This window comes from Cylas formicarius, unplaced genomic scaffold (assembly GCF_029955315.1).
Source record: "Cylas formicarius isolate icCylForm1 unplaced genomic scaffold, icCylForm1.1 PGA_scaffold_5__7_contigs__length_24384050, whole genome shotgun sequence".
Taxonomy (NCBI): domain Eukaryota; kingdom Metazoa; phylum Arthropoda; class Insecta; order Coleoptera; family Brentidae; genus Cylas; species Cylas formicarius.
The window spans coordinates 7,399,089-7,425,579 of record NW_026844341.1 but is presented as its reverse complement, the minus strand read 5'-3'; the positions used below and the strand labels follow the sequence as shown (position 1 = coordinate 7,425,579).

General features: G+C 37.6%; 5 protein-coding genes and 2 non-coding genes across 9 annotated transcripts in view; 5 read left to right on the top strand and 2 right to left on the bottom strand.

The window, feature by feature from the left end:
• Window positions 1-10,333, top strand: part of LOC132702015 (uncharacterized) — a 172,565-nt gene extending 162,232 nt beyond the window's left edge. The window contains exons 5-8 of the mRNA XM_060670411.1: window positions 1,823-2,159; window positions 2,230-2,620; window positions 7,690-7,964; window positions 8,570-10,333. Coding sequence (XP_060526394.1) covers window positions 1,823-2,159; window positions 2,230-2,620; window positions 7,690-7,964; window positions 8,570-9,100 — 1,534 coding nt within the window. The 3' untranslated portion in view covers window positions 9,101-10,333. The remainder of the gene's footprint in view (window positions 1-1,822; window positions 2,160-2,229; window positions 2,621-7,689; window positions 7,965-8,569) is intronic.
• The window catches only part of LOC132701893 (autophagy-related protein 16-1), a 491,273-nt gene extending 470,814 nt beyond the window's left edge, over window positions 1-20,459 (bottom strand). Inside the window, exons 1-8 of one of the 3 annotated variants that reach the window (XM_060670180.1) lie at window positions 20,189-20,459; window positions 19,850-20,129; window positions 19,634-19,796; window positions 18,729-18,817; window positions 14,034-14,084; window positions 13,487-13,622; window positions 11,618-11,723; window positions 11,418-11,560 (exon numbers count right to left, since the gene is read on the bottom strand). In XM_060670180.1, coding sequence (XP_060526163.1) covers window positions 11,418-11,560; window positions 11,618-11,723; window positions 13,487-13,622; window positions 14,034-14,084; window positions 18,729-18,817; window positions 19,634-19,796; window positions 19,850-20,129; window positions 20,189-20,282 — 1,062 coding nt within the window. In that variant the 5' untranslated portion in view covers window positions 20,283-20,459. Of the gene's footprint in view, window positions 1-11,417; window positions 11,561-11,617; window positions 11,724-13,486; window positions 13,623-14,033; window positions 14,085-18,728; window positions 18,818-18,873; window positions 18,939-19,633; window positions 19,797-19,849; window positions 20,130-20,188 lie in introns of those variants that run through there. The other 2 variants (XM_060670181.1, XM_060670183.1) reach the window with 2 other exon arrangements.
• Window positions 20,460-20,525: 66 nt separating this feature from the next.
• LOC132701973 (rhodanese domain-containing protein CG4456-like) lies at window positions 20,526-21,455 on the bottom strand. Its single transcript, XM_060670334.1, has 4 exons — window positions 21,157-21,455; window positions 20,938-21,107; window positions 20,727-20,889; window positions 20,526-20,668 (listed from the first exon to the last, which is right to left on the bottom strand). Exons 1-4 carry the CDS (start codon window positions 21,267-21,269, stop codon window positions 20,599-20,601), a joined length of 516 nt encoding a protein of 171 aa, XP_060526317.1. The 5' UTR covers window positions 21,270-21,455; the 3' UTR covers window positions 20,526-20,598.
• A 104-nt stretch (window positions 21,456-21,559) lies between these two features.
• LOC132701972 (protein downstream neighbor of son homolog) lies at window positions 21,560-23,479 on the top strand. Its single transcript, XM_060670333.1, has 2 exons — window positions 21,560-22,790; window positions 22,851-23,479. Exons 1-2 carry the CDS (start codon window positions 21,699-21,701, stop codon window positions 23,406-23,408), a joined length of 1,650 nt encoding a protein of 549 aa, XP_060526316.1. The 5' UTR covers window positions 21,560-21,698; the 3' UTR covers window positions 23,409-23,479.
• A 433-nt stretch (window positions 23,480-23,912) lies between these two features.
• On the top strand, window positions 23,913-26,152 carry LOC132702034 (tRNA N(3)-methylcytidine methyltransferase METTL6). The gene is made up of 6 exons (XM_060670433.1): window positions 23,913-24,900; window positions 25,083-25,200; window positions 25,389-25,427; window positions 25,609-25,646; window positions 25,834-25,871; window positions 26,072-26,152. Exon 1 carries the CDS (start codon window positions 24,084-24,086, stop codon window positions 24,897-24,899), a length of 816 nt encoding a protein of 271 aa, XP_060526416.1. The 5' UTR covers window positions 23,913-24,083; the 3' UTR covers window position 24,900; window positions 25,083-25,200; window positions 25,389-25,427; window positions 25,609-25,646; window positions 25,834-25,871; window positions 26,072-26,152.
• On the top strand, window positions 25,681-25,767 carry LOC132702710 (small nucleolar RNA snR60/Z15/Z230/Z193/J17). Its single transcript, XR_009618949.1, has one exon. It is a non-coding gene; the product is annotated as a small nucleolar RNA snR60/Z15/Z230/Z193/J17 (small nucleolar RNA).
• On the top strand, window positions 25,918-25,999 carry LOC132702708 (small nucleolar RNA snR60/Z15/Z230/Z193/J17). The gene has a single exon (XR_009618947.1). It is a non-coding gene; the product is annotated as a small nucleolar RNA snR60/Z15/Z230/Z193/J17 (small nucleolar RNA).
• Window positions 26,153-26,491: the final 339 nt, after the last annotated feature.

The window sequence follows — 26,491 nt, the reverse complement described above, 5'->3', positions numbered from 1 at the left end:
CGATTGGGTTTGTTTTTCGGACTTTGAAGTGTTTTGAGAGCATCTTTACGTATAGGGAGCTGTACTCTGCGCTTGTGCGTTCAATTTTAGAGTATGCTAGCTGTGTCTGGCAACTATACTATGCAATTCACAAGGAAAGAATAGAGAGTGTGCAGCGTAAATTCCTTAGAGGGATAGGTTTTAAATTGGGAATGTCATTTGAAGAAATAAACTACGAGGACATTATGAAGCTTTGAATCTGACCTATTTTTTGACATCGCTACATTGTACAAAATCCTTAACAACTTGATGGATTCACCAGATCTTCTGGCATCTGTTGGTTTTCATATTTCTCCTATTAATGCAAGAAATAAGGCTCTTTTTAACATTGCCTTTTATAGGACCAACTATAGCATTAACTCGCATATGAATCGAATGTGCAAGCTGACAAATATTTTACTCACAAATTACGAGCATACTGATTTATTTTCTGACTCTCTCAGTAGTTTTAATTCCAGACTGTTTTTAGTCAAAACTTGGTAGTTTAGCAACTGTAAGTGTTGGTGTTGCTATTTTTCTTAGGTTTGAATTTATGTACACTTGTTTGATATCTGACAAGTTAGTCAGATATCAAACCCCCCAGCTCTGAATGATTTTGGTCGCGGTTCCTGCAATATTTCTCTGTTGATGTGCATTCCTTTCATATTACTAGGAAGAGCGTACTGTTATTGATTGTTGTACTTTTTGTATCTTTGTTACATCTTGCAATGTTATGAATATATTTTTTTTTGTTTAGAAAAATTGTCATCAATATCGACGCCAAAGCAAATAAATCATTTCATTCTCAAATTTTCTTAGAATGGCGTTTCAAAAATTAAAAAAAAGGTTTTTAAGTTGACAACTGACTTTTAAACAAGATCATTTAGGTAAAGAGCGCAAAATGATTCAAACAATATTGGCAACAGATTTTAGCGGAGGTTCTAAGAATTTGGAAATAATTTCCAGCAAGCCACTTCGGTAATAAAATTCATGCTTTTGGTTTAATGCTTCCCGAGAGGCGACCGCGAGTTCTTCCGCGTGCACCCTGTACACCTCCAACGGCGGTATTTAGACATAACCCCGTTTAAAAGTGTCCTCTACGTCGGCGCTTTATGCCCGATCATAACCGGCCGAATGAAACCATCCGATTTTATCGCATTGTTAATCTCGAGGATAAACCGGATAATAACGTTGCCGACAAGTTAATTTTATCTTATGCGGCCCGCTTACAAGCACCCTCGACGTATTACCGCCGTTTATAATAAATGTTATCTTTTCGTTTCCCCTCGTGTGTCTCGAGTCGCGTAGTCTGTTCTCTCATGTTCGGTTTGTCAATCTTCGCGGGTATTTGTATTAGTCAACCGTGGACTGGTTTCGATCATCTCGGTTCAAAAGGAAACGCATCTGGTGCCGATCGCAACCCGATCGTGTTTAACATCTGCGGTCGTGGTACTTGTCGAACGTCTTGCTTAATGATCATAACTTTTACTCGTTGGGCGGTACGCTAGTCTTGCACCCGATAAGCATCGCAAAAATTTCGATTTCTAACAAAAAGGTATTTATAACTCGCTGGTCTGGGCTTCTTCCTGACCTTTTGTATGTTTGTGTTAGAAGATAAATCTTCTTCGATTTTCATAAAATCATTTTCAATATATTCGAACACAAAACAAAACAAAAATATATGTACGCTGAACCGCTTATCTTCCTACACTTTTGATGTTGAGGTCGAAAATCCCCAAAGTTTTTACGAAAATATCGAATATCCAAAAAAGTTAGTAACGTAACAAGGGAAATCCAATTCCAGATCGGCGAATTTCAACAACTCGACGGGCGATTGCGAACTGTCCTCGATGGACAGGATCACGTTGACCGGCACGAGCGCTTTCGCTGCGGCCGAAGGATACGAGTACATGGAAAACAATTGCATCGACGAACCGACGAAGCTGTGCGAGTTCAAGAAGCTGAATGGGCGCATCCTGAAGACCGTCGACTCCGTCTACCAAGACGTCGGCTCGATCGACGAGTGCCGAGAGCTCTGCCTCAACTCGCCTTACAGGTGCCACTCGTACGACTATGGCGACACCGGCGATATGGTCTGCAGACTGAGCCATCACTCTAGAGCGACCCTAGTCGACATCCAGGTATAAAACTATACACGCGCCTATTACTGGTACAATTTAGGATCGTAACGCTTGGATTCCGTTCCCTCAGGACCCGTATCTCGAAGTACCGGAAGCGGCCACCTACGAATTAAGCTCCTGCTACAACGTGAGTATCGACTGCAAGTCGGGCGACATGGTAGCCCGCATCCAGACGAGCAAGCTGTTCGACGGCAAGATCTACGCGAAAGGCAGCCCGAACTCCTGCGTGCGCGACGTCAACAACAGTCTGGAATTCGAGCTGAGCATGGCCTACGACAACCTCGAGTGCAACGTGCGCAAGAACGGCCTCGGGAGATACGTCAACGACGTCGTCATCCAGCACCACGACAAAATCATCACCAGCAGCGACCTGGGCCTCGCCGTCACCTGCCAATACGACCTAACCAACAAAAGCGTCACGAACGAAGTCGATCTGGGAGTGCGCGGAGATATTACGCCAGGTACAGCCGCAGTCATTTTAAACATTTGATTCCTCGGAAGGTACAAAAAATTAACGCGTCAGATTGACGCGTATAAATTGAACGCACTTAGCTGATGGCCTCTTAATTACTGGGGCCCTAGATCGATATCGAACGGTTAAACATTAAAAGCTCGCACCGTCCCAATCTGCATTACAATTCTTTTCCGTTTTAATCTGCATAACAAACCGCGCAGCTGCTTCTAAAGTGCAACTCGGAAAAATAAGCGCATCGATGCGATATGCACAGGGCGTTTTGGGTTGTTAGTAAGAGATTAGGAGTTTTCAGAAGTCTAAAAATGTCTTACGAACATCTGGATCACCGAAGGGTTCTTCTAAGTATGGTCTGTTCACAGATATAAGAAAGCGACCAATTGCTTTTGAATGGGATTATCCAAGGGTGGTCATTAACACACAATGCAATAAGATTATTACCTAAATTTCGGAATTTAAATTCAGGTAAAATTGTGGTCCGTAACAGAAAATAATTTTATACCTACCTGTGTTTAATATTCTTTGGTTAGGTATACTACTTAGTTTAAGTTTATTAGTAATCGTTCTTATTTCGTGTTTAATACAGCGTGTGCGAATTATGCAAAATATGTGGCGAGTCTAGTGTATCTCAGAAGATGCTCCCGCCCAAATGTAGAAAACACTATTCTATTGAGACTAAGGAAGTTATAAACAATGTTTAGTCAAATAAACATTGTTTATAACTTCCTTAGTCATTGAAATTAGTGCTAGCAAGCAAGCATCTTTAGAAGAAACGACCACATTGACGAAAATTCCAACATCAACTATATGGAAAATTGTGAATAATTTTCTCGAGTGTAGATGAAAGTGATCAAGATATAATACGGCGTAAAATTTATCAGTTATACGAGGAACAAAGCGTGCCTACATTAGATATCTCAATTAGGGGGCTTGAAACAGACGAAACCGGTGTTAAATGTGGCAGAACTACCTTACGGAAGTAAGTATTTAGCACATGAGTTTTAGATTTAAAAAAATTGACAAAAGGCAAGTTTTAATGGAATCTTTTAGAATTCGGAAATGGCAACTGGAATATCTAGAAAAAAATAGGATTTACAGAGAACAACGAAGGTCAATTATTTACTTGGATGAAACCTGGTTCGACACTTATGATACCTCGGAAAAGGGTTGGGTTCACTCAACTGATAAGTGTAAAACAAACGCGCCATCAAAAAGAGGTAAAAGAATACTTATTTTACATGCTGGCCCTAAAGATGGTTGGATTCCAAATGGACTTTCTCTGTCTGCGAAAAATATTAAACATTCTTCTCTGGATTACCATGAAGACACCACCGCTGATTTATTTGAATGTTGGTTTAAAAACAAACTAGTTCCAAACATTCCTCCCAATAGCGTCATTGTAATGGACAATGCAAGTTATCACCCCTTCCTCATGTGATACAAAAGCAACAATCCAAAACTACATGTATAATAACAACATTTATTTTCACGAAGATTATACCAAAACGCAATTTATTGAGGTTCTACAAAGCTTGAACCTACAACAGGAATACGACTGTGATAATTATGCAAAAAATCTAGGGCATACAGTTTTAAGGCCACTGTATATTTAATCCCATTGAACCATGTTTGGCACCAACTGAAATCTGCCATTCGTCGTGTTAACTCCAATGTCCCCAAACTTATAGAAACTGAAGTTTTTAACATCCCTCCACAAAGTTGGGCAAATTCTGTTAAACATATATCGTACAAAAAGCAGGACAATCGTATATCCATATTGCAAATAATACAGAATAATAATTAGAACAGGCGATGATAGCGATAGTGATACTGATATATTATGTGAATAATTTTAGGTAATTTAAGTAGGTAATAAAAACAATTTGTAATTTTATTTTAGATTTAAACATAAATAGATACATAAATAAATAAATATTGTTTAGTATCTTTCATAACAAAACCTTAAATAATTAAATTCTAAAGAAATTACGGACCTGTTCGGCCATATTTCATTCTTACAGCTTGCCCGGGTCTTTCCTTAATTCGTATCAGTTTGTCACTTTCTTATATCTATGAACAGAGTTTACCCCAAAAGTCATCTTGAAGTCCCATTCCTAAAAAATGTTAGCCGTTCCATTTAGTTTATTCTAATTCCAATTAGTTTATGACAGATTTGGCAACTTGAGTCAGTATTTCTAAAACAGAGCTACGAGCGCGCAACAAACTCAGCCGTAAATCACCCGGTACATTATTATAGAATCGAATTTTTCGACGACGAGAAAAACAACGCAGAGTTTCGTCCTCATCGATTACCGTCACCAGTAATTGCGGCGCAATCGCCTGCATTCGAAGGCGTTTTTTTTAAAGGCTAGCGCGCGCGCACCGTCATCGCCATCTTTTTTTTTATGGGTAAACGGAGCGCGTGGTAACGGCAGGGGGCCGGGGCTACTTAAATGTCGTCTTCATTTTGCGGCGTGATTGTGCAGAAAAATCGCCAGGAGGAACGCATTATCGAAAAGTAATCTATCGGGCCCATCTACGGCGACTGCGCTTGTTACGGCGAAGAGCAACCACGTCGCACTGTACCGGGTGATCGCTACATATATAAAGGACCTACCGAGGTTGACAATACCCGAATTTTTGAAGCGAAAATGAAAAAATATTGAGATAGGACTAGGGTTGTGGAATTGACCGGTCAAGTTTATTTATTTATATTGTGGCGTCGTGCTGGGAACCAAATGATCGCTGAGAATCGTATTCGGATATTCATTATATTATTACTACAAGGTGCTATTTAAAACATTTTTTGATTAGGCAATTAAGAACTGGTCAATTGACCAATCCAATCAAATTTGTTCTAGTTGTTTGATTATTTTATTTAGCTATATACTCTTGCCGAAATTATTTGGTGATCAAAAAATATTTTCTTGAAATGTTTGTAAAAAAGATCGAAACAAGCGCATAAAAATGATATACTCAGAAATGCAAAATATTTAAGACTCAAAATACACACATTTTTTATTACTTGGAAAGGCAAAAGCTTTAAATATTCTTTTCAAATTTGTGTGACAACTAAATCAATAGGCAAGGAATACCAAAATACTGTTGTGAGATTTTTTTCTTTATGTAAACGTGTATCCATATCATCAGATCATGTAATATACAATGCAAAAACCTTTTGGCGATAATACAGTGAAAACTCCCTACAGCGAAACTCTGTACAACATAAAATTCTGTATTACGAAGAAAATTTGTTGAACTACTAGGCCTCCATACAAAGCTCTATATAACGAATTTCTCACTCTCTGTACCGAAAGAAAAAAGGGTATCAGGTAACAAAGTAAAGAATTTAGGTAGACTTATAATCAATAGAGTATCTTACCTTCTCAGAATTCCTTACCCTAATAGTTTAATTACCGAGAACCTGGTCGTCCTAAGTGTTTTTCTCGTAATGAGCGATTATGTTAATGCCCTTATCGGTATGTATAAAAACACACCATTGTTTCAATCAGTTCTAATTTGACTTAGTGAATAAGGCGAGCGTGGCGAGTAAGCGAACAATTTTATCTCTAGATGATAAAGATGCTTTAATTCGGGAGGTAGAACGGGGAGAAAAGAAAAGTGATGTGGAACGTTGAGACTTACACCGTCGACTGTATCCACGATTTGGAAGTGCAAAGAAAAAATCATTCAGGCTGAAGCGGCAAACAGTTCTAGCAAAAACTAAGAAAGCCAAGTTTTGGATAGGGCAACATTGCAGTGGTTCCAACAGCAAAGTCTTAAAAATGTACCACTTTCTGGACATATCGTAAAACTAAAAGCAGAAAAGTTTGGCATTATCGCTTCGGAAGTTCAAACAGAGACATGGTATAAATTATGGACAGATAAGTGGCGAAGCTCGTGATGTCGACAGAAACATCACTAACGATTGGCTGGAGAAGACGTGGCCAAAACTAGCAGAAAAGTACCCCGCTGACGACATTTTTAATACTGACGAAACTGGTATTTTTTACAAAATGACGCCAGATAAAACTCTTAAATTTCGAAGCGAAAAGTGTGTGGGTGGAAAACTTTCTAAAGAACGTATAACAAATTTTCCATTAATATGTTAGATGCAGTCAACTTTATTAGTAAAGCTCGGAAAGAGGTGACAGCAGAATTCAACACTCCTATCGTCATGCAGGACTTATTACAGAGACGGAATACGAACAGGACTTGGGAGATGATCAGCTGCTAAGCGAGTGAATAAAGCAGTTTCAAACAACAATTACGTTTACAAGTGAGGAGTTGCAAGATTTTATGGTGATAGATCAGTATTTGCCTACAACAGCAGACTTGACAGAGGAAGCCATTTTACAACAAGCAAGAAAGGGTGAGGAAGAGCACCAAGACGAAGAAGAAGATGAAGAAGTTGATCTGGGACTACCACTAACCATTCAACAAGCCCTATATTCAGTTAAGCTGCTAGAGAATTATTTTATGTATCACGTCCCTCTCGAAGAAATGGTGAAAATACAAGCCAAAGTACGAAATGCGTATTCGCGTACTAAAAAAATTCAAAAGAAAATGACCGATTATTTGAAACATTAAATGTAGTTCTTAAATATTTATATAAAATGTTCCTAAGTAGATGTTAAAATATTTATATAAAATAATTAAATATTACAGAACACATATGCGTATTGTTATTTTTCATACAACTAAATATAACTATAACAAAAAAAAAGCAGTCCCTTCAATTTTGCTATATAGAGTTTCGACTATATGTAGATTACTGCGACCATAGTCACCACAAGAAGAAAAATGCTAATTAATTGACACTAGCATGAAATTACTAGTGGTACCGTGAAAAATAGTCAAAGTTCAAAGAAAGATAACCAAAATCCAAAAAGGTAGAAAACTTGAAAAATTAAATATAAACCATTTCTTATTGCCGTTATCTGCCATTAATATTAAGGTACAAGAAAAAAGAAAACTCTAAATAAAATTTGCCTCCAAAGGCTTATATTCAGGAATTCATCAGAAATTTTTCACGAACCGGTTCACTTTGCTTCGCAGCTCTTTCCGAAGAGGTAACGGTCGATTCTCCCAACGTCGCGATGAAAATAACCAACCGTAGCGGCGAAGATATTATGCAGTCGGCGGAAGTTGGCGACCCGCTCGCGTTAAAATTCGAAATTTTGGACAAGAACAGCCCGTACGAGATCTTCGTCAGGGAGCTCGTCGCCATGGACGGCGTCGACTCCAGCGAAATAGTACTAATCGATTCGGACGGCTGTCCCACCGACCACTTCATCATGGGCCCGATCTACAAGTCCGCCCTGTCCGGCAAGGTAAGATTTTACCCATAAATATTATTCACGGTACATTCCGTTGGGTAGGGTTTTAGTAGAATCTCTTATCGAATTATCGGGCGTAAATTTTCTTATTGGCGGGAATTTGCCGCTGAACCGTGACGCCCCATCTACTAACATCGCTGTAGAAAAATTCGAAGTGCTAGTGTTATTTCAATATTTTTAAAGCGTTTTCGCGATTAGTAAACAACTGACATTTTATTCATCAATTTCCAACAAATGGCTCTCTTGGCTACGTTGAAATTCATAAGTAGTAGTAATACGCCTGTTCAGCGTCCTCCCCCGACCAACGAGCAAGATTTAGACACCAAAATTACAGATTTCTAACCCGCCAACAAAAGGGTTTAGTGGACAGATGGCCACACGGTCTTGATTTTACGGTACACGGGGTGTCAAATTGAGCGTCGATTGCGAATGATATCAGGTTTGAGCGATTTTAAACATTTTAGGCGCAAGGTTCTAATGGTCGACCAATCATAACTCGCATTTTAAGTCTCGTAGTTTGGCGATTCTTCCGCTTTGTTAAACGACCCTGTCGCGGTGCTCGAGCTTCACCAGCCTCAACTAAACCGTGTCCGTTCCAGATCCTGCTGTCTCACTTCGATGCGTTCAAGTTCCCGTCGTCCGAGGTGGTACAGTTCCGGGCGCTAGTCACCCCTTGCATGCCGTCCTGCGAACCGGTACAGTGCGACCAGGAGGAAAGTACCGGGGAACTCAGGTCGGTGATCTCCTACGGGCGCCGACGACGTCGTCGAGCAGCGTCGCAGCCACAGGACGACCTGCTGCTCGTCCAGTCGATCCAAATCACGGACAAGTTCGGATTCGAACGCGACTCGAACCGCAGCTCTGTCGGAAACGAGGCGATTTACGTCACCGACGGTACCGTCGCAACCGGTTTCTGCGTCAATGTCGCGGGTCTCGCGATGGCCGCCGCGCTCTTCCTAGCCGTTCAGCTCGCCGTCGTCTCTGTCTGGACGTTCGTCTGGCAGAAACGAAAATCGAGCGACAAACTGTTCCCGGACAACATCAGCATCCCGTCGCAGATCAGCGCTGGACGCGCCGAGAGCCTAAGCAAGCTGTACGACGCCGGTTACCCCCACCCACGCCGCTTCTAAAAGCCGCCCCGCCACTTTCAAACCCATTCTGTGTATAAAAACCGACGACACTCAACTCTGTTTAACATATGTCGCGCCTATATTTTTACCTGCATGCGCAGACTTCGACACATAGGGCGATGGGACAGCGGCCAAAATTCGCGGGCGATAACGTGCTATTTCATAAAGTTCAAAAATAACTGAGTAAAGAATGTTTAAAGTTTTGCGCGTTCCGGCCAGGTGATCTAATTGCTTACATCTGAACGAGATTATTAACCTAAAAATATTTGTTTTACTGCACTATTTTGGGGTATTTAAAGGGAGACATTTTCATTATTGCAAAATCGCGATTAAATGCAACTTCGTCAAACGCGTTTAACGTCACGACCGTTAGTTAGTGTTACAGTGAATTTGAAATTCTTCATGGTTGTATTTTTATTGGAAACGGGAGCGTTTAGAAAAAAAAAACACAAATTAGGACCGCCAATTATGAATTCTTTAAAACCTTAAGCTGGTTTTGCCATGGACAATCACTCTAATGGTTACATCCCGTCCTCTAAAATGTGTCGGATTCTACGAGGATCGGCCCCCGACCCGCCGACCACGCCTCCGGCTCCCGACGTATAGATTTAACGTAGTCTTAAGGCCCCCTCGTGATAAGTGTTAAGGTAGAGAGAGGTAGAGCGCTTGCGCGATCGACTTAGCGCCCGGCCCGGCCGGGCGATTCGGAAGTCACGACGCGACCCGAGAAAGAACGAACGCAGCCGGAGGAGTGGGGGAAGGGGTGACGATTTCGCCTGCGGGGCGGGCGGACTTGCGAGGCCCCGAGGACGATCGAGCGCGCGTGCCCAAAGAGTGAATGAGATTTACACGAGCGAAACGTTTTATTTAAGAAAGCTTGTCCTCCGGGGCCGAGGTTCGTCCGCGCGGGTCACCCTGGAAAGGCAGGGGAGCCCGCGCGCCCCACGTACCCTACGGAATACCATATTAACTTAAACGTCATTTTATTAATGATAATATTTAGGTAATCGTTTTATTTTGTATGTTAAGTTACTTATTAACTTGATGGTCGACGCGTCGCGTGCGACGTCGGACCCTTAATTGTGCTAATTTGATTAAATATATCTTTTAACTGCGATTCGTGTTATTATCACGCCATGCCGACACCTGTGGGGCAACCTTCTTAAGTTGTATTCGGGTAAAAATTTAATTTAATTAAAATAAGTTTTAAAATGACGCAAACCGAAATAAAAATGAAGCACAACCGTAAAATTAAATAAAGAACTATTCATCACGTACCCAGGAAAACAATAACTCTTGCAATTTTAACGTACTATGACTATATCAAAGCACTGTACGCGACAAAAATTGTAGTAGCTGTTGCGAATTGTGATTTTATTTGAAACTCTCGAGACAAATGTATGGGACATTTGGAAATACTCACATTTCCTTTGAAATCCGATAAATCGTTTAGATATCAGACACGACACGCCAATTTAACTTATTGAGAGAATTTTTGTAGCTTAAAAATAATTTCCAGAACTTTCCCGCCACGAACAAAACACCTGTATATATGGTGCATTTGTGTTCGAGTGACGAACAGCTGAATGCGGCGACAACGTCCAGATAACGGCAGCGGCGCCGCTTCCGCTTCGATTGTCCGGTACTATTTTTTTTTTCCTTTTTTTTCTTCGTCTTCTTTTTAAGCGAAGCGTTCTGACGAACGTCCGGCATGTCAGATGGATAAAGGTGAAAAAATAGGGACGCAAGCGTTAAGACCGGGAAACTTGGAAGTGACGCTCCGGTATAAATCAGAGGGAATGAGTGATGAACGCTCGGACATCAAAAGATGGAAAACTGTTCCGAGTTAGACGCCGACATTTATCATTGTGCGTTTGTTTTTTATATACGTAGGGCAATTACTTTATTTTGCTTTACACCGGGTTTTCTGACGTACTAATGGTTCATATTTCACATAAAAAAAAAATAAAAATGTAAACAGACATTTTTCTGAAAAATAAAAACCTCCGACAAGGAAAAAATGAAAAAATCTATACATTTTTCTTTATTCCGCGAAAAAAAATTATTATTGCTCTACACTGGGTTTCCGGCCTTTCATTTACGACTTCCATATTTATTTATAAAAAAAAAACAAAAAATTGACCAGTAAACAAAGAAACACTTTTTCTTATACCACTTTGCAAATCGCCAATAATAATCAATTATACCCTCCGAAAAAACTGATCAAGAAATAAAAGTAAAAAACATTTTCCACGTCGCTCCGCAATTTTTCCACACTATTTGAAAAAATAAACACCAAACAAAAAAAAACACTCACCCTTATCCGCTGGTCGACAATCGTCCACACCCTGATAGCGTTGTCGTTCGAGGCGCCCAGAAGCAGGGACCCCGAAGGGTCGAAATCAACCGCCATTACGCCCGCATTGCTACCAACCAAAACCCCTTTGTACTCATGGGACCCTGCGGCGCGGCCAAGATCAAATAAACAAAATAAATTAAAAAAAAAGTCGGGCTTGCCTTTCGAAACATCCCAGAGTTTCACTTTCCTGTCGGCACCGCCCGTCGCCACCAGCCGATCCACGGGACTCCATTTGACAGCGTTGACCTCGCCCTCGTGCGCGTCCTTGAACAGAATGTATAGAAGTCGCTGTATTAATTCAAGATTTTGTGGTGAAAATTTATTTTTCAAGTAATAGTTCTTAGTCCCGTTGACTAAGACTTAAAATAAATGAATGAAAATAAATACAAAGTACACAACAGCAGCAAAGGACTTGGAATCGTTTACTACTTGGGAGCAAAAATTTACTGGACAACCAAATCTAAAACAAGAAATTCAAAGTAGGTTATTATGTGATGTGTAGAACTACAAAACTAAGAATTTACAAATCAGTCCTGAAACCTACAGTATTAATTAGAAGCAAAAGATGGATGATAAGATAAGAAAGTCGGTGATAGATGAAAAGAAGAAGCAAGAGCTATTTGACCAAGCTAACATTGTAGATACAAGAAAGAGTTATAAGCTAAGATGGAGAGGACAGATACAGCGAATGAAAACAGAGAGATTACCCAAAAACATATTAGGAGAAGCAGACCTAAAGTGAGATGGATAGAGGTACTGAAGCACATAAGATATTTGAGTAATAAGATGCTATAAATGTAAGTTTAAATTCTCTCGTTTGCCAAGCATATGTTTCTCGCGTTTGATATTTTTATAAGATATTTATATATGGGATGTGTTTTAATTAAAGAAGGTTTGTAACTACTGAAAGTACTTAAGAACAAATTGAACATAGCGTATTTAAGTACAAAAAACACTAGCCTTTTGTATAATTTTACATTCTTCATTTTATACAATTAATTATGGTATTTGGTCTGAGGCAATGAACAAAAAATAGGCAGGGAAATTACCCATTAATTAATAATAATATTAATACTTTGGATATTATAAAAACTGGCACCAAAATTAATTCTATAAAAATGTTTTCTCTTAAGGACCATCTACTTAATTAAAACTCATTAAAAATTGGAAAGAAAGCGTTAATAAGCACTTTGGAAACTGGGTAACCGAATGCCCTCACCTCTTTGCACTAAAGTACGGCGAAGGTAACCTATTGGCATCTTGGAATAAATTATCTTGACGCGGAGGCGGATGCGCGTGCAACAATAAAACTTGCACATGGTCCGAAATGTTATGATCCGCTTCGAGTTCAATTTTATAGTTGTATATATTTTATATACAACTAATAGAGCCAAACTATTTTATACTATCAGAAAGATTTAGACAACTGAGAGAGAGAATTTTCGTTGCCATCGTAGTAGTGTGGTTTCGTTGCTTCTACGCCCTCTATCTTGCGGAGGAAATTATTACATATGAAAATTACATATTACTATCTAACCAAAGAATAATTGCATATTACTAGGGCAAAATTTATTAACAAATTCAAGTGATGCCAGCATCTTTCCTAAGTGACGCACTAAGGGACGCTACCATGTGTGGGTTGCGTTAGTTTAAGTTTATTTACTTAAAGCCAATCGGTGATGACAAAAACTCGTTTTTTTTTCATTGGCATGGGAACATACGCAACAAAGAAAGGTGTATAAATAAAATAACAAATTTATTTCTCGATTTGGTTCACAACAATTATCGAAAAATGACAACTCGCAACCACCTTCAAATTCAATAAAATCGAAAAATAGGTATAGGGACATCCGATTCCCTTCTTCGATTGGGCCATATTTTTCACGTCTCCGTTTTTGCCTATACTATCTCTCAGCTACTTTTTAATTTTTTTCCGGCTGTAACCAACGATTTTGATTTTTCGAACATACTTGAAGGTTAAGATACAATAAAAAGAACTCGTACTCGGACAAGTAGATGACACTTACAAATCGGGCATGCACCTTTGTTGGCAACGCGGACTGCGACAAAGGACCGAAACCTTCCTGCAGTTCGTCTGACGACATGCCCCGGGTGTCCTTACAGGCCTCCTCGATTTCCTTCTGGAGACGGGCGTGCCGTTTTCTGGAACGACCACGATATCGATCGAAAAATTTTTTTTAAATGCCGGATCCAACAATATAATCAAATAAGTGGGTCGAAATGCTTATGCATTACTTACAGTAGTTAACATTAAAGTTTAAATTTAGGCTAATAGAAAAAATCAGTTGTACATGAATCTTATTGTAAAAATTTTGCCCTGCCAAGGATCTAACGCATCCCATATAGGGATTTAAACAAGGATTTAAGTCTTATTTCCACGTTCTCCAAAATACGGGAATAGTTCCACTAAACAATAACTACGTAAAAGCGTCATTACATATAGGAAAACTAAAAGCATGCCTCAAGTATATATGAACCGCCAGGTATTAAGCAAACGTTACTCTCCACCGGGCGGCCATTAACGGCGACTACGTTTAGACAGGCAATACATACCTAAAAATACCAAAGGTGCTGAGTACAGAGGAAAATTGTTTGGCGCCCTCGCTGCAAGACAAATATACAAGGAGGCTCGGGAACACAAAAAAGCACGATATTAACACTAATATACCAGACACCATTCATATAAAAGCGTGACTTACAACTTACTCCCAAACTTTACCGCACCGCCGGATCCAAGATCTTTAAAAACGTTTCATCCAGCGATGTTCGTTAAACACAAAGGCCCGAATTTTGCAAACATTTTTAAGTAAAATGAAAAAACCGGCAACACGGTATATGAGAAGTAGTACAACAGCGGCGCTCTCTTTATTATCACCAATATGAGAGCTTTTGAAGATGATTCGAGCTGTTGAGCACCACATATTTACTAGGTAAAGCCAAAGATTAAAGAGTTAAAATATAAGTGGCCGCACTCCGCAACGTGCCGCCGATCTTCTACTCGGTAACCGAATTAAGTAGCAAAATGTCTGTAACGTAGTGGAAGGTTGTGGCAGTAAATTCAACGAGGGACTGTTTTTATCTCGTTGTCTATCAGATTAACGGGGCAAAATATTTGTAAATATAATCTTTAACGCTATTTACGTTTTCTGCTACTAAGATAATATGTTAATTGATCTTAATTTTTCCTTTGTATTTCCACTATTTAACCAATTATTGTACATAATAGAAATTAATGAATATTTAAATATATTTCCATAAGACTAAGGTAATCATGCTCAAAGCTTAACAACTCCTTTCAAAAAGAAGCTATCAAGCCGAACGAAAAATTAAACCATTGAAAAAGAACAAGAACTGAAGGGGTTGACAATAGACATATTGTATTCTTAACACAAAATTCCAGAGGGTGTTTTAAATTTTGAAATCAATAGTGTTCCCATACTAAACATACACTCTGTGGGATTTACTGATAGCTTCTTTTTTAAAAGGGCTTGCGCTAGAGCATGATGGCATTAAGGCTTATGAAAATAAATTTAAATTTTCAATATTTTTGCCCAAGCAGCGCATATCTTTGTTTAAAAATTTTCATTTTAAACTAGTTAAAAGCAAAAGTAACTTTATTAAGGACGTCCTATTATCTATCTATAAATATATCATACTTTTGGAAACCCCCACGTGTATGGATATGCTACACGCGGAACAAACATACAATCAGAGATCCCTCGTATACGCGTGGAACAACCAACCACTGCACGTGGAGAGGAAGACGCGGTTAATATCTCAACACGACAAAGAGTGCTGCAACTATATTTTAATTCTTAAAGCATTGGTAAGGCCTTGCTTATGTCGATAATACAGACACTATTATAATTATTGAAAAAAGAAAACATTTTTCGTAGGTTTCAGAAGCAAAGGGAATTTGATTATGATCATTGTTGTTATTACAACGTATTTCAATTATTATTAGATACCCTGTGTATTTTAAACACGCTGTATCGTAATGAAATGATCGTTACTGGAAACAAGATGATTGTAATGATGACTAGTGGAAATTGGTGATAATTTAGTGATAATTATTTGGGTAGTTCTCCATAGAAGGGGTACATTACTGAAATCATCCGTGTTCAAAAGTTATTATCGGCATCAAGCAATTATATAATATAAAACTAGTAGCTATATGCTTCTATCAATGTGCGTCACGCTTTATATGAGGCGAGTAATACTAAAAAGCGGTCAAATTATAAACACTGTCAAAGCGCACAACGACAACAAAAGAAAATGGCGAGCCGCCGCCTCCTATGTTCTCGCGGGCGGATCGCTGCACGTCAAAAATTATTGTTTACATTTCCACGAATTATAAACGCATTCTGCTCGGTTTCATAAAATCATAAATTCGGTCGAACAATATGGCGCGCGGGAGGGCAGGGGGGCAAGACGCGCGGGAAAAACAGATTGGGCAATTCCAGATAAATTTAGAAAACGCGTCGTTTCGTTAAACTTGAAATTTTATTTTGCCATAATCAAAAAATCGTTTGTTTCAATTTTTAATATTCACGTATTTTCATGCAGTTTATAAGAAGAAATTGTGGCCAATATAACGTAACCCTATACCTTATTCCAGAATATACAGGGTGTACGAAAAAAATCTTAAATACAAAAGTCAGCTGATTTGAAACGAAGTTTTATTTTATTATATTTTGCATATACGGGGCACTCAGTGTTGCCTGGGTCAACACAACTTCTTTTTTTTTAATGGAACATTCAGTATATTGTTACATCTGTGGATTCTACTCATCTTTCTAGAAAAATGTTCTGTACCTAGATCTAATGGTTTGACATATCTAAGTTTTTATCTCAAATACGTCATTTGCAGGCCCTCAGAAATATACCAATTTTTCCTTAAAGGAAATCTTTATTTTTTAATTTAGGTTTAATACCTGCAAAATTTTTATAAAATTTTGATAAGTAATAATACAGGGTGTTCAAAATGTAAGATTAAATACTAAATTAAGAAAACTTCAAAAAATCTTTCTTTTTTAATGGAAACCGCCAAATTTCATAATTTTATCTTATTCCCCATTAAAAATAAGTTTGTATAAGGTTGTCTATGCTGAAAATGTTTAGTTTTCGAAAGATTAATGTTTTTATATGACGATTTCGCGGCGGGTTTCAACCTTTGTTATATCTACACTCTTAGTTGGCTATGACAGTGTTTAAAATCAATCATATTTTAACGAAATGGATGAGGCTGGCAGTTACTATTTCAAAATTATCAATAATTTGTTGACCTAAATTTTATAAAATACGCCACATTTTTGGTAAAAAAAACTATAATTTATCAAATTTCGGCAATTTTTTTTTAACAACTAAAACTAATAACACTTAAAGAACAGCTAACGTGGATTTGTCTCTTTTCAATTCTCCCTATTTGATAACCTATATTTTTCAAGTTTCTGCATTGAAAAATCTACAGGCGTCAAATCAGGGCTACGACCTGGCCAAGGTATTGTTCCGTGTCGACCTATCCAAGTTGGAAATCGGTTGTTCGGCCAGTCAATAACAGGCATTGACGTATGATACGGAGCACTATCTTGTTGAAAGATTAGATCATGTTTAATTTGTTACGGTAGAGCGTCAATAAGCGGATAAATCTGCGTAGCTAGTAGGTTTAAATACCGATCACCATTAAGATTGCCTTCATAAAATATCGGCTCAATAACTCTGCTTCTGAATAATTTTAATATGGTGTTTGTTAGTAGGAGACCAATAGTGGGTATTTTTTCTATTAAAAGTGCCGGCCGTATTAAAACTAGCTTCATCAATCCACAATACTTTTTCAATTGAAAATCACAGTCCATCATTGGAACGCAAAATATTGCTCTTGCATCCTTATCCTCAGCTGTTAATAACTGAACAGGGAGGAATTTAATTTACTTTCAAAGCGTTTTGAATGCTACTCTACGTTACTTCTGGAATGTCAGGCGAGGCTTGGCTTAGGGAACTTTCTTCGCTCTGCTAAATGCAGCAGAAGATCTAATTGTTTTTCTTCAGTAAGGACAGTTTTCGGTTTCATCCTGGTGTTTTTATGACAACCATTTTGTAGGTCAGGCACTATGCTACTAAAAATCTGTTTAGTGAGTAATCTGCTTGCTGGATATAACTACCGGTACTCCCGAAGAGGCAAAGCTGGACTTTTATTATTGCGAATAAAGCACTCATATCACTCTAAGCGCTCTTCAACAATGTGTGGAGCGATATTTTTGACAGTAATAGAATAAAAACGATGAAATTATATTTTACCGAGAGCATGTGACATTCTCGGGTTTTTTATTTATCATGGCCTTCTTGACTTTTTATTCGTTGTCAAGTCTAACAAAGCTTGAAATCCGCAGCAAAATCCTCATATAAGAATATTAATTTGTCAATCTTTCAAAACTAAACATTTTCAGCATATACAAACTTACCATTATTTTTAATGGTAAATAAGATAAAATTACGGTCTCCATTAAAAAAAAAACGTATTTTTGCAAGTTTCATGAATTTAGTATTTAATTTTACTTTTTGAACACCCTGTATTATTAGTTATCAAAATATTATAGAAATTCTATTAAAGTAGGTTCCTGTCGACAACGTATTAAACCCAAATTAAAAAATAAAGATTTCCTTTTAGGAAAAAATGGTATTGGTATTTGGGATATAGCCTTAAATATGTCAAAAACCATAGGTATAGAACATTATATATGAAATTTTCCTAGAAACTTGAATAGAATCCAAAAATGTAATAATATAAAGGAGGTTCCATTACCCAACAACACTGAGTGCCCTGCATATGCAAAAATATAATGAAAAAAAACTTCGTTTCAAACCAGATGACTTTTATATTTAAGATTTTTTCGTACACCCTGTATATTCTCAGATAAAGTATTGCGTTATAGTGGCCACCCCGCACAAAAGTCTATAAAAGCAATTTAAGCAGGACTTTAATAAAAACATAAGTAATTTTTTCTAATAACAGCTAATATTATTACTTAGCTTATAATTATTTATTATAACTAAACGAAGTTTTATGCTTTTTGAGTTTTTTTCTCTTTTACATTTTCGATGGTGCATTAAAATGTTCAGTCTGGATCGAAGGATAAATAAACTATAAGCGAAAAACAAAAGTGAGCCAAGCCAAGCGGGGAACAGGCCTGCCACCTCGCAACCGAATAGAAACAAAAAACAAACGAGCAGCGATCGCAAAACACTTACTTTAAAAAGTTGTCATTCTCTTCGTTCATCCGTTCCGCGTCTTTCGCCTTGTACTTTATCAGCCGTTCCACCAGCTCGCCGTTTTCGGACTGAAAACAAAAGGTTGCACCAAAAAAAAATTATCAACCTATTCGGAATACGCTACCGCGAATACTTTCTTATAGTTCGGAAACATGATGCCGCGAAACAATCGAAATGCAAAAGAAACGATTCGCCTCGACTATTAATCCGCTGGACGCGCGCCAGCTCTATAAAAATATTTAATAACGCCAGTAAATCGCAATACTTGTCGCCTCCAATGATTACATGCAATTTGGGAGATCCTGTTCCAAAAATATGCCCTACGGACTGACGCGCGTTTTCAAAAGAGTGTTTATCTATAAACGTCAAATTCGACGACACATACGGCTCGTAAAAATCCTTTTTTCTTTGCGGACACATATTTACTGAATAAACATTTTTAAGCATAACTAGGTTTGAAAAAATTAACAATGGTTTCAGGGACTTTATTTTTTGAAAAAATAAAAATTATAACCACAACAGCTCTGAGTATCACAGATAACTTTATTGGTAGGTTGAATGCAAAGGCCGGGTGTTTAGATTTTTGCGCATCACTTAGAAAATACGATATTTCGCGGGCCCACCTAGTGACTCACAACGACTCATTACACCCACCCCTACCCCATGGGTAAGTTGGCGGAAAAATAGCCTTTCAAATCTAAAAAGTCACTTTCTGAGTATAAGAAATTATCGTGTCCTATCATCGCAAAATCATCGCAGCTGCAATTGATAGCAGTTCCCACTTGAAGATATGTCAATAAGTATATTCATGTAAACACTTAGTGTCAGTCAATACGAAAAATCAGATACAGCCTTGGTAATAATTTGCAAAACAATGTGCTTACTTGTACTTTTCTAAGTTTCTCCTCTAGAGAGCTGTAGGCGAGCTGTAAGGCCTGATGCTCATCCCGCAAAGTGTCGTTTTGATATTTCAACTCTTTGTTAGCCTGCATCAACATGCTCACCTCGGCTTTCAAACTGACTATTTTAGAGTTTGCCTCGGCCAACCTTAAAGGCAACCTCATTTTCGTCATTTCGATTTTAATTTTAAGACCACTTACATCACATCTTTGGTGGCAATAAGCTTATCTCTCTCCTGCACCCGCACATTCAAATCTATAATCTGCTGTGAGTTTTCGCCTTTGCGTTTGTGCAAGTCAGCCAGTTCCTCTGTGTGTGCCAAGAGTTTCTGTTCCAAGTGCTGGATTTTCTCCTGCAAACGAGTCTCTGCACTGTTGCCGGGGGACGCACAAATCCCCTCAACTCTCAGTTTCTCGTTTTGTATCGACAGCTGCAGGTTTTCATGTCGCAATGCATTGGCATTATCAAATATCTTATTATCTGCAAAAGAGAAAGTGTCATGCTGTTGAGGGGCAATTTTAAAGAGGGGGCGGTCTCACGCTGAGCGACCAAATCCTGAAAACCGTAGGTTTCCCTTCGATTCCTGAGTTGTAGCTGATTAAATATGTCCTGGCGCCACTCTGTGAGTTCCATCTTTCAGTTTACTTCAGAAACCTTAACCTAAATGTGCCCGCCTTGCAACGACTCATGTGCTTGTTTGGAAACGTACTGGCAATAGCAATTTTTTGGCTAAATATTTAAACACTGGGTAAACAATTTTTAAAAGTAGGAAAAGTAACCAAAATTCGTATTTTTTTGACACCGCGTTGACAGCCGACATACAGAGTTAAATAATGTCATAGAACATAAAATGGTAAGGAATTAATAATGGGAACAATATTTTTATATCTTTATTTAAAACCTAAAACGTCTCTAACTTATAAAATAATAAAATCCTGATTTTAAATATTTAAGGTTGCTGCATAGTTGCCTTTGTCCTTTCAACCCAATCCATCCAACCACCAATATAATTTTTAACACTGAAAGTAAGGATAACTTAATTACTATACAACAAGATACACCAAATGCTTTATTTACTTTTTAAAACCTAACTGGTTGGCTATAATTTGCGCCTTTTCGCTTCTTATTCCTTTCATGCACGAAAACACTATCATTGTATCTAAATTGGGTTTATCTCTACCAAAATTCTTCTTGAAGTCTTCATTTGACATAGACCGAAATATATTCTCCACATCTCCTACTAAAAAACAAATTAATTATCAAAAATAAGGGAAATGAATATCCTTACAGGGAATATTGATACTGTTGGGTAACACCCCGGTTTCGTTCAGTTCATTGGGTTCCCGTACGTCTACCAAAAGGACATTCTTATCCTCATAGCACTTTTTAACATCTTCGTACTCTATTTTCGGCAGGCAATGAACAACCTGGCTAGCATTACGCGGAAAACAGGAAATACTGCAAAGCAAAATGTAACCCTAGAACAACATCCCAAACATCCCAATACCCCAATAATTTATTAGGTTTGTTGAATCGGTCCAAATGGATTTGCTTATATGAATGTCTCACGAAAGCGGCGTTTGTCCGATGAAAACTTATAAGCACAGTCCTAGCAAACATTTTTGAACAACCACATAACCTAAGTTTCGAATGGAATCAGAATCCACATCAAAACCATTTTTTGCCGATACCAAACTGATCACAATGTATCAGAAATATGAATAGGCGAACAGAAAATGCAAGAGAATTATCAAAAATAATTTCAAATTAGGCAACCATACAGGCTTCTTCTTGCCAAAATAAAAATTGGCCCATTGATTGTCACAATTTTACCAAATGAAAAAGAAACTTGGCGTTTGGACGGATTTGGTTTATTCAAGCAAAGAAGAGGATTTTGCAGGTTGGGCAAATAATCCCTGGCAATTTGGGCAGTGCAAGTAACGTAGAAACGTAGAAATATTTGGTGCCCGTTATTTGGTTTATTTTATAGCTTTGACAGCTGTTTAATTTATTGATAAAGGTTTTAATTAAAATAAAGTAATAAATTAAATGATGCCGGAAAGTTCAAAAAATGATATACAATGGCACAGGCCTGCAGACGTTATGAAGTTGCACAAACTGAAACAGAAAAAGAAAGCTCTACAGGCGAGAATAAATGGAAACGTTTTGAATAATAGAGCACCAATCCATGAAAAAGTTGGGACATTTAAAAACGTTTTTTCATATAAAAAGCGCAAGAATCCCTTCCGGAAAGAGTCAGTAGACGGAAAAAAGCGTAAAGTCGAAGAGGAAGTATTGGAGGAATCCACAGACCAAACCCTTTTCAAGCTACTTAATCAAAGCAGCACAGTCCCTATTTCTGATACTCCCATTACTTCATTTAGTAATATTTTGGATAAACTAAACTCTCATAATAATGAAAAAGAGCATGTAGAAGTGGTTAAGGCAACTGGAAAATTATGGTTACCAATTGATTGGAGTTTAAAGACTAAAATGAGGCTGATTTCAATGAAACCATTTCTGTGGACACAAAATCTAAAAGTAAGTGAAGAGGCATCGGGAATTACAAGTTTTACAAGGTGTTTAGATGTAGAAGACAGCGACACAACATTAGATGCATCGCCAAATGCAAAGTTCCACAATTGTTGTTTGTTTTGGCAACACCCATTTCTTCCTTGGCTGACTTTATTTCCAAGAAACTCGGGCAAGGGAAACAATGGTTTAAACCTCTCGACAAGTGTAAACGTGAAAAACAGCCTCTTCATGGCGTGGAAAGACAGTTTCCGGTCCCTGTTCCAGTTGTTAAAGACCAAACATTGTCCATATTTTTATATGTGCACCAACAATTTTAATGTGCTATTTCGCGCAGGTGGGATTTCAGGTTACACAGACTTGCACGCTTTGGTAACACCAACAACCAGAGGTTTCAGGCAAATGTTAAGACAAGAGGATATTGAATTTGTTATGCCCTTGAAGAAACGCAATTCAGATCAGGGCTATGAAACACTGGATTCAGAAAGCTGTACACTTGAGGAAACTAATGAAGATGTGTGTGAAGACAAAGATGACGAAATGGATGAACACTGGCTGAAAAAAATGGGAATTAGTGCTGAAGATATAAAACAAATTAATTATAATCAGGTACTTTTGGCTTGTTACTACCTTGTTAATCCATTATCTATTTTATTTTATTTTTTAAAGGCTCGTATTAAACAAAAAGTGGAGTGTCAAGTTGACAATAGCAATCAAAGTCTTATATTTATTGAAGGAGTTGAGGTAAATGGGCTCTTCAACTTTCTAATTAACTGTAAGAGTACAGTAGCAACAACTGGAACTTTGGCCGGGATTCCGCCCACCCTGCTAGCTCCTGTCTCATTTCAAGGAGCAACTTTAAATTCGTTAAAAGTGAGACAAACCAAAATCCTGAGTGACGGATCAGATTTCTACTGCCTGGAACTTCTCGGCCCCATATTGCCGAGCACAGTTCATAACATATTCTCAATCAACTCACCAGGCCAAAGTATGACTGTGACATTTAACAATTTAAGCAATACTGAAGCCTTTAGCAAAGCAAAGAACGATAGAAGACATTCTGATGTTGACAAGCAGGGCGCGGCAATATTCAGCAAAGAAAATTTGTCAGATTGCGGATTGAGGTCCACAATTTTAAAGCATTTCTGTTCTGCCAATGAAGAAATGACCTGCAATATAGAATGTCTAAAATATTGTCAAGACAACTGCAGTTTTACCTGGACATAAGATGTTTTAGTCTTAATAATTTATTTTGTTCTATAAGATCCACTTTAATAAATTCAGAGGAATTTTGTTTATTTGCATAGATATGGGTTTGTTTTTTTTTATTATGTGTGCCTCTCCCCCCCCCCCGTTTTTTTTTTAATTTTTTTTTTATTGGCCATTACTGCTAGGGCAAATTTCAATGTGTTTATAGTAGATTAAATGAAGTACTTTCCTTCTGTTGGCCAAAGTTGTTAGGATAATTCTGCCAGGCTACATATAAATGTAACATAAGAATACTTAACCATGTTAATATAAAGTAGTTACGGCTTTTTTAAAATTTGATTTTATTAAAAATTTATTTATACTAAATTTTTAATAAAATATTTATTCTAAATATTATAAAAATTACTACTATTACGACTCATTGCAATTAGCCTGATTGATTAAGAAGAAGAATAAATTAAGCATAGAATATAACGTCAATTCTCTGGGAATTGGGTATAAAAAAGCGTCTCATTGAAGGAACATTTCTTTTTGACATTTGGAAGTGTAGTTTCGATGTTTTGTGTGCATTTTCGACGAGTGCAACTGTTAATCGGGAAATATTTCTTTCATCTGCGTACTTTTTAGAAATTTGTTCTTGTTTTAAATGATATTTAGCGCAAATCTGCAAGTTGCAGTTAGTATTTTTGAAATATGAACGACTGTTCTGATAAAGAAGGTGAAAAATTAAGCAGAATTCTCACGGCGGACGATGTAGAGCGCCTGCAGCGCCAGAATACACGTCTAGTGAACGAACATAAAGCAAAGATGCTCGAAGTCCATGCGAAAAAGCGCTGGGATATATTTTATAAGCGTAACGAAGCTAGATTTTATAAAGACAGACACTGGACCACAAGGGAGTTTCAAGATTTAGTTGAAACCTCTGATGAGCGTCGCAATCTATTTGAAGTTGGATGCGGCGCAGGGAATTTTATCTTTCCTTTGCTGGAATTGGGGTTGAATTTCAAAATATTCGCTTGCGATCTATCGCCCAGAGCTGTTGAGATTGTAAAACTTCATTCTTTGTATAATGAATCCCTTATAAAAGTGTTCCAGTGCGATATAACTTCAGAGGATGTGTTTAACACTCTCGAATTGGAATCTTTGGATATAATAACTATGATTTTTGTGTTGTCCGCTATACACCCTGATAAATTTTTGAGAACTTTAAAAAATGTGTTCAAGTTGTTGAAGCCCGGAGGTGTCCTGCTATTTCGAGATTATGGCTTGTATGATATGGCGCAAATGAGATTCAAACCCGGCCACAAAATTTCAGAAAATTTTTATATGCGGCAAGACGGTACAAGAACTTATTTTTTTTCTTTGGAATTAGTGGAGGAAAAGTTGTTAAGTTGCGGTTTCAAAATTGTTAGCAACTCTTATATCCACAGGCGCACCATTAATATAAAAGAGAATATCGATGTACCAAGGATTTTCGTTCAAGCAAAAGCAAAACGGCCTGTTCAATAAGGTAATTAAAATATATATATTATGAGTAGGGTGGGAAGGTTCGTTTGATAGCAAGTGATGAATCTATTTGAATGAATCTTTTGTGATTGAACACATTAGCTCTATCTGAACTTTTGTGAAAGTGAAGGACTCTTGATCCTAGTTGCTGGGGGGTTATTTGGATATTTATTTTTTTTGTTTCAGATTTTCCAGAAGAGGACATTGCCTATGCAAATAAGTTTTTATTTATTGGTCTAACCCTTTCATACGGTGATGATACAATTTGACCCGTAAAAGCTTTCCCAGTCTAAATGGCCATTTGGTAAGTCAATTTTAAGTTTAACATAGAAACTAATCTGTTTTAACCATTATGATGACCTACACACCAAAAATGATCATTTTCTGATTATTTGTTTTTACATGCACTACCAACTGACTTTTTTAATTGATACCCCCAATTATGTTTATATGTAGTTTTTTCTATAATCTTTTTATTTTATGTTGTTGCAGAGTCCCAATCTGAGACAATAGCAGGAAGAATCTTTTCAGGTGAGAAAAATAAAGTTTGTATAATTTTGTGGTATTTTTTAAAAGGAACTTGCTTTTGTGATGAATGTCATGCACCACTCTGAAGTCTATGATGAGATCAAAGACTCGCTTTAACTGATTTTTTTTTTGAGTAAATAGCGTTATTTTATTATTTATGTTTATTAACTTCTTCCTATTTTAGGGAGGTATTCAGGGACCATTATATCTTCCAGTTGACTGGTGAGTTTTTTTTTTTTTTTTTTTTTTTCACCAATGCCAGACTATAATGACAGCATAGTTCAGATGAGACAATTTTGATTACAATACGGAATACATCTTTCGCTCCTATCTGATTCGATTTAAATTTCATAAAATTAGTTTTGGAGTTACAGTATTTTCCATTTGCCTAAGTTTTGTTTATTTTCAGCTGTGGGAACAATCCAGAATGTTCAAATCTTAGAACTGGTGAGTTGTAGATTTCAATGTACCTTAAAAAACATGTATACTTGGCAAATGTTTTATGATGACTGCATAGTTCAGATGAAAGAAATGATTACAGTGCTGTATTGTCTTTCGCTCCTATCTGATCAATCCTGTACTTGAAAATAGTTCAACTGAACTGTACCAATCCTGTGTTATTAAAATTGTTTTTTTTTTTTTTGCAGGACTCTGAACAAAAGAGATAGTCTTGGATATTGTGGAATGTATTAATAAATTTCTTGCAATTTTGCGGTAAATAAATAGTACATTTACACTATATTTTGTGTTTTATTATAGCCTATGATGTAAAAGAGAGAGAGATGGCGAGTGATAAACAGTGTGCTGATTGTAGTAAATCATTTGGGTCGAAAAAAAGTGCAACTCAATATAGTTTGTGCAACTTGTAGCTACACAAAACTTGTACTGATCTGTCCGCATCTGATTTTAATAAAATTTGTGCTGCAACGCGAAGAAATAAAGTGCATGATTGGGTTTGTCGTCAGTGTGCCGCGGTTAAGGTTAGGTCTGCATCATTCTCTTTCGCTCGCGCTACTCGCTGATGTTGAACGGAACACCGCCTACTATGCCTACCGACAGACCAGGTC

Bases quoted from the DNA above. Each gene is read 5' to 3' on its own strand.
- LOC132701973 (XM_060670334.1), bottom strand. From the start codon at position 21,269: ATGTTTGCTAGGACTGTGCTTATAAGTTTTCATCGGACAAACGCCGCT. The intron at 20,890-20,937 runs GTAAGGATATTC...TTTGTTTTTTAG, and splicing joins CAACAGTATCAATATTCCCT to TAGGAGATGTGGAGAATATA. The intron at 20,669-20,726 runs GTAAATAAAGCA...CCTTACTTTCAG, and splicing joins AACCAGTTAGGTTTTAAAAA to TGTTAAAAATTATATTGGTG.
- LOC132701972 (XM_060670333.1), top strand. From the start codon at position 21,699: ATGATGCCGGAAAGTTCAAAAAATGATATACAATGGCACAGGCCTGCA. The intron at 22,791-22,850 runs GTACTTTTGGCT...TATTTTTTAAAG, and splicing joins AACAAATTAATTATAATCAG to GCTCGTATTAAACAAAAAGT.
- LOC132702034 (XM_060670433.1), top strand. From the start codon at position 24,084: ATGAACGACTGTTCTGATAAAGAAGGTGAAAAATTAAGCAGAATTCTC.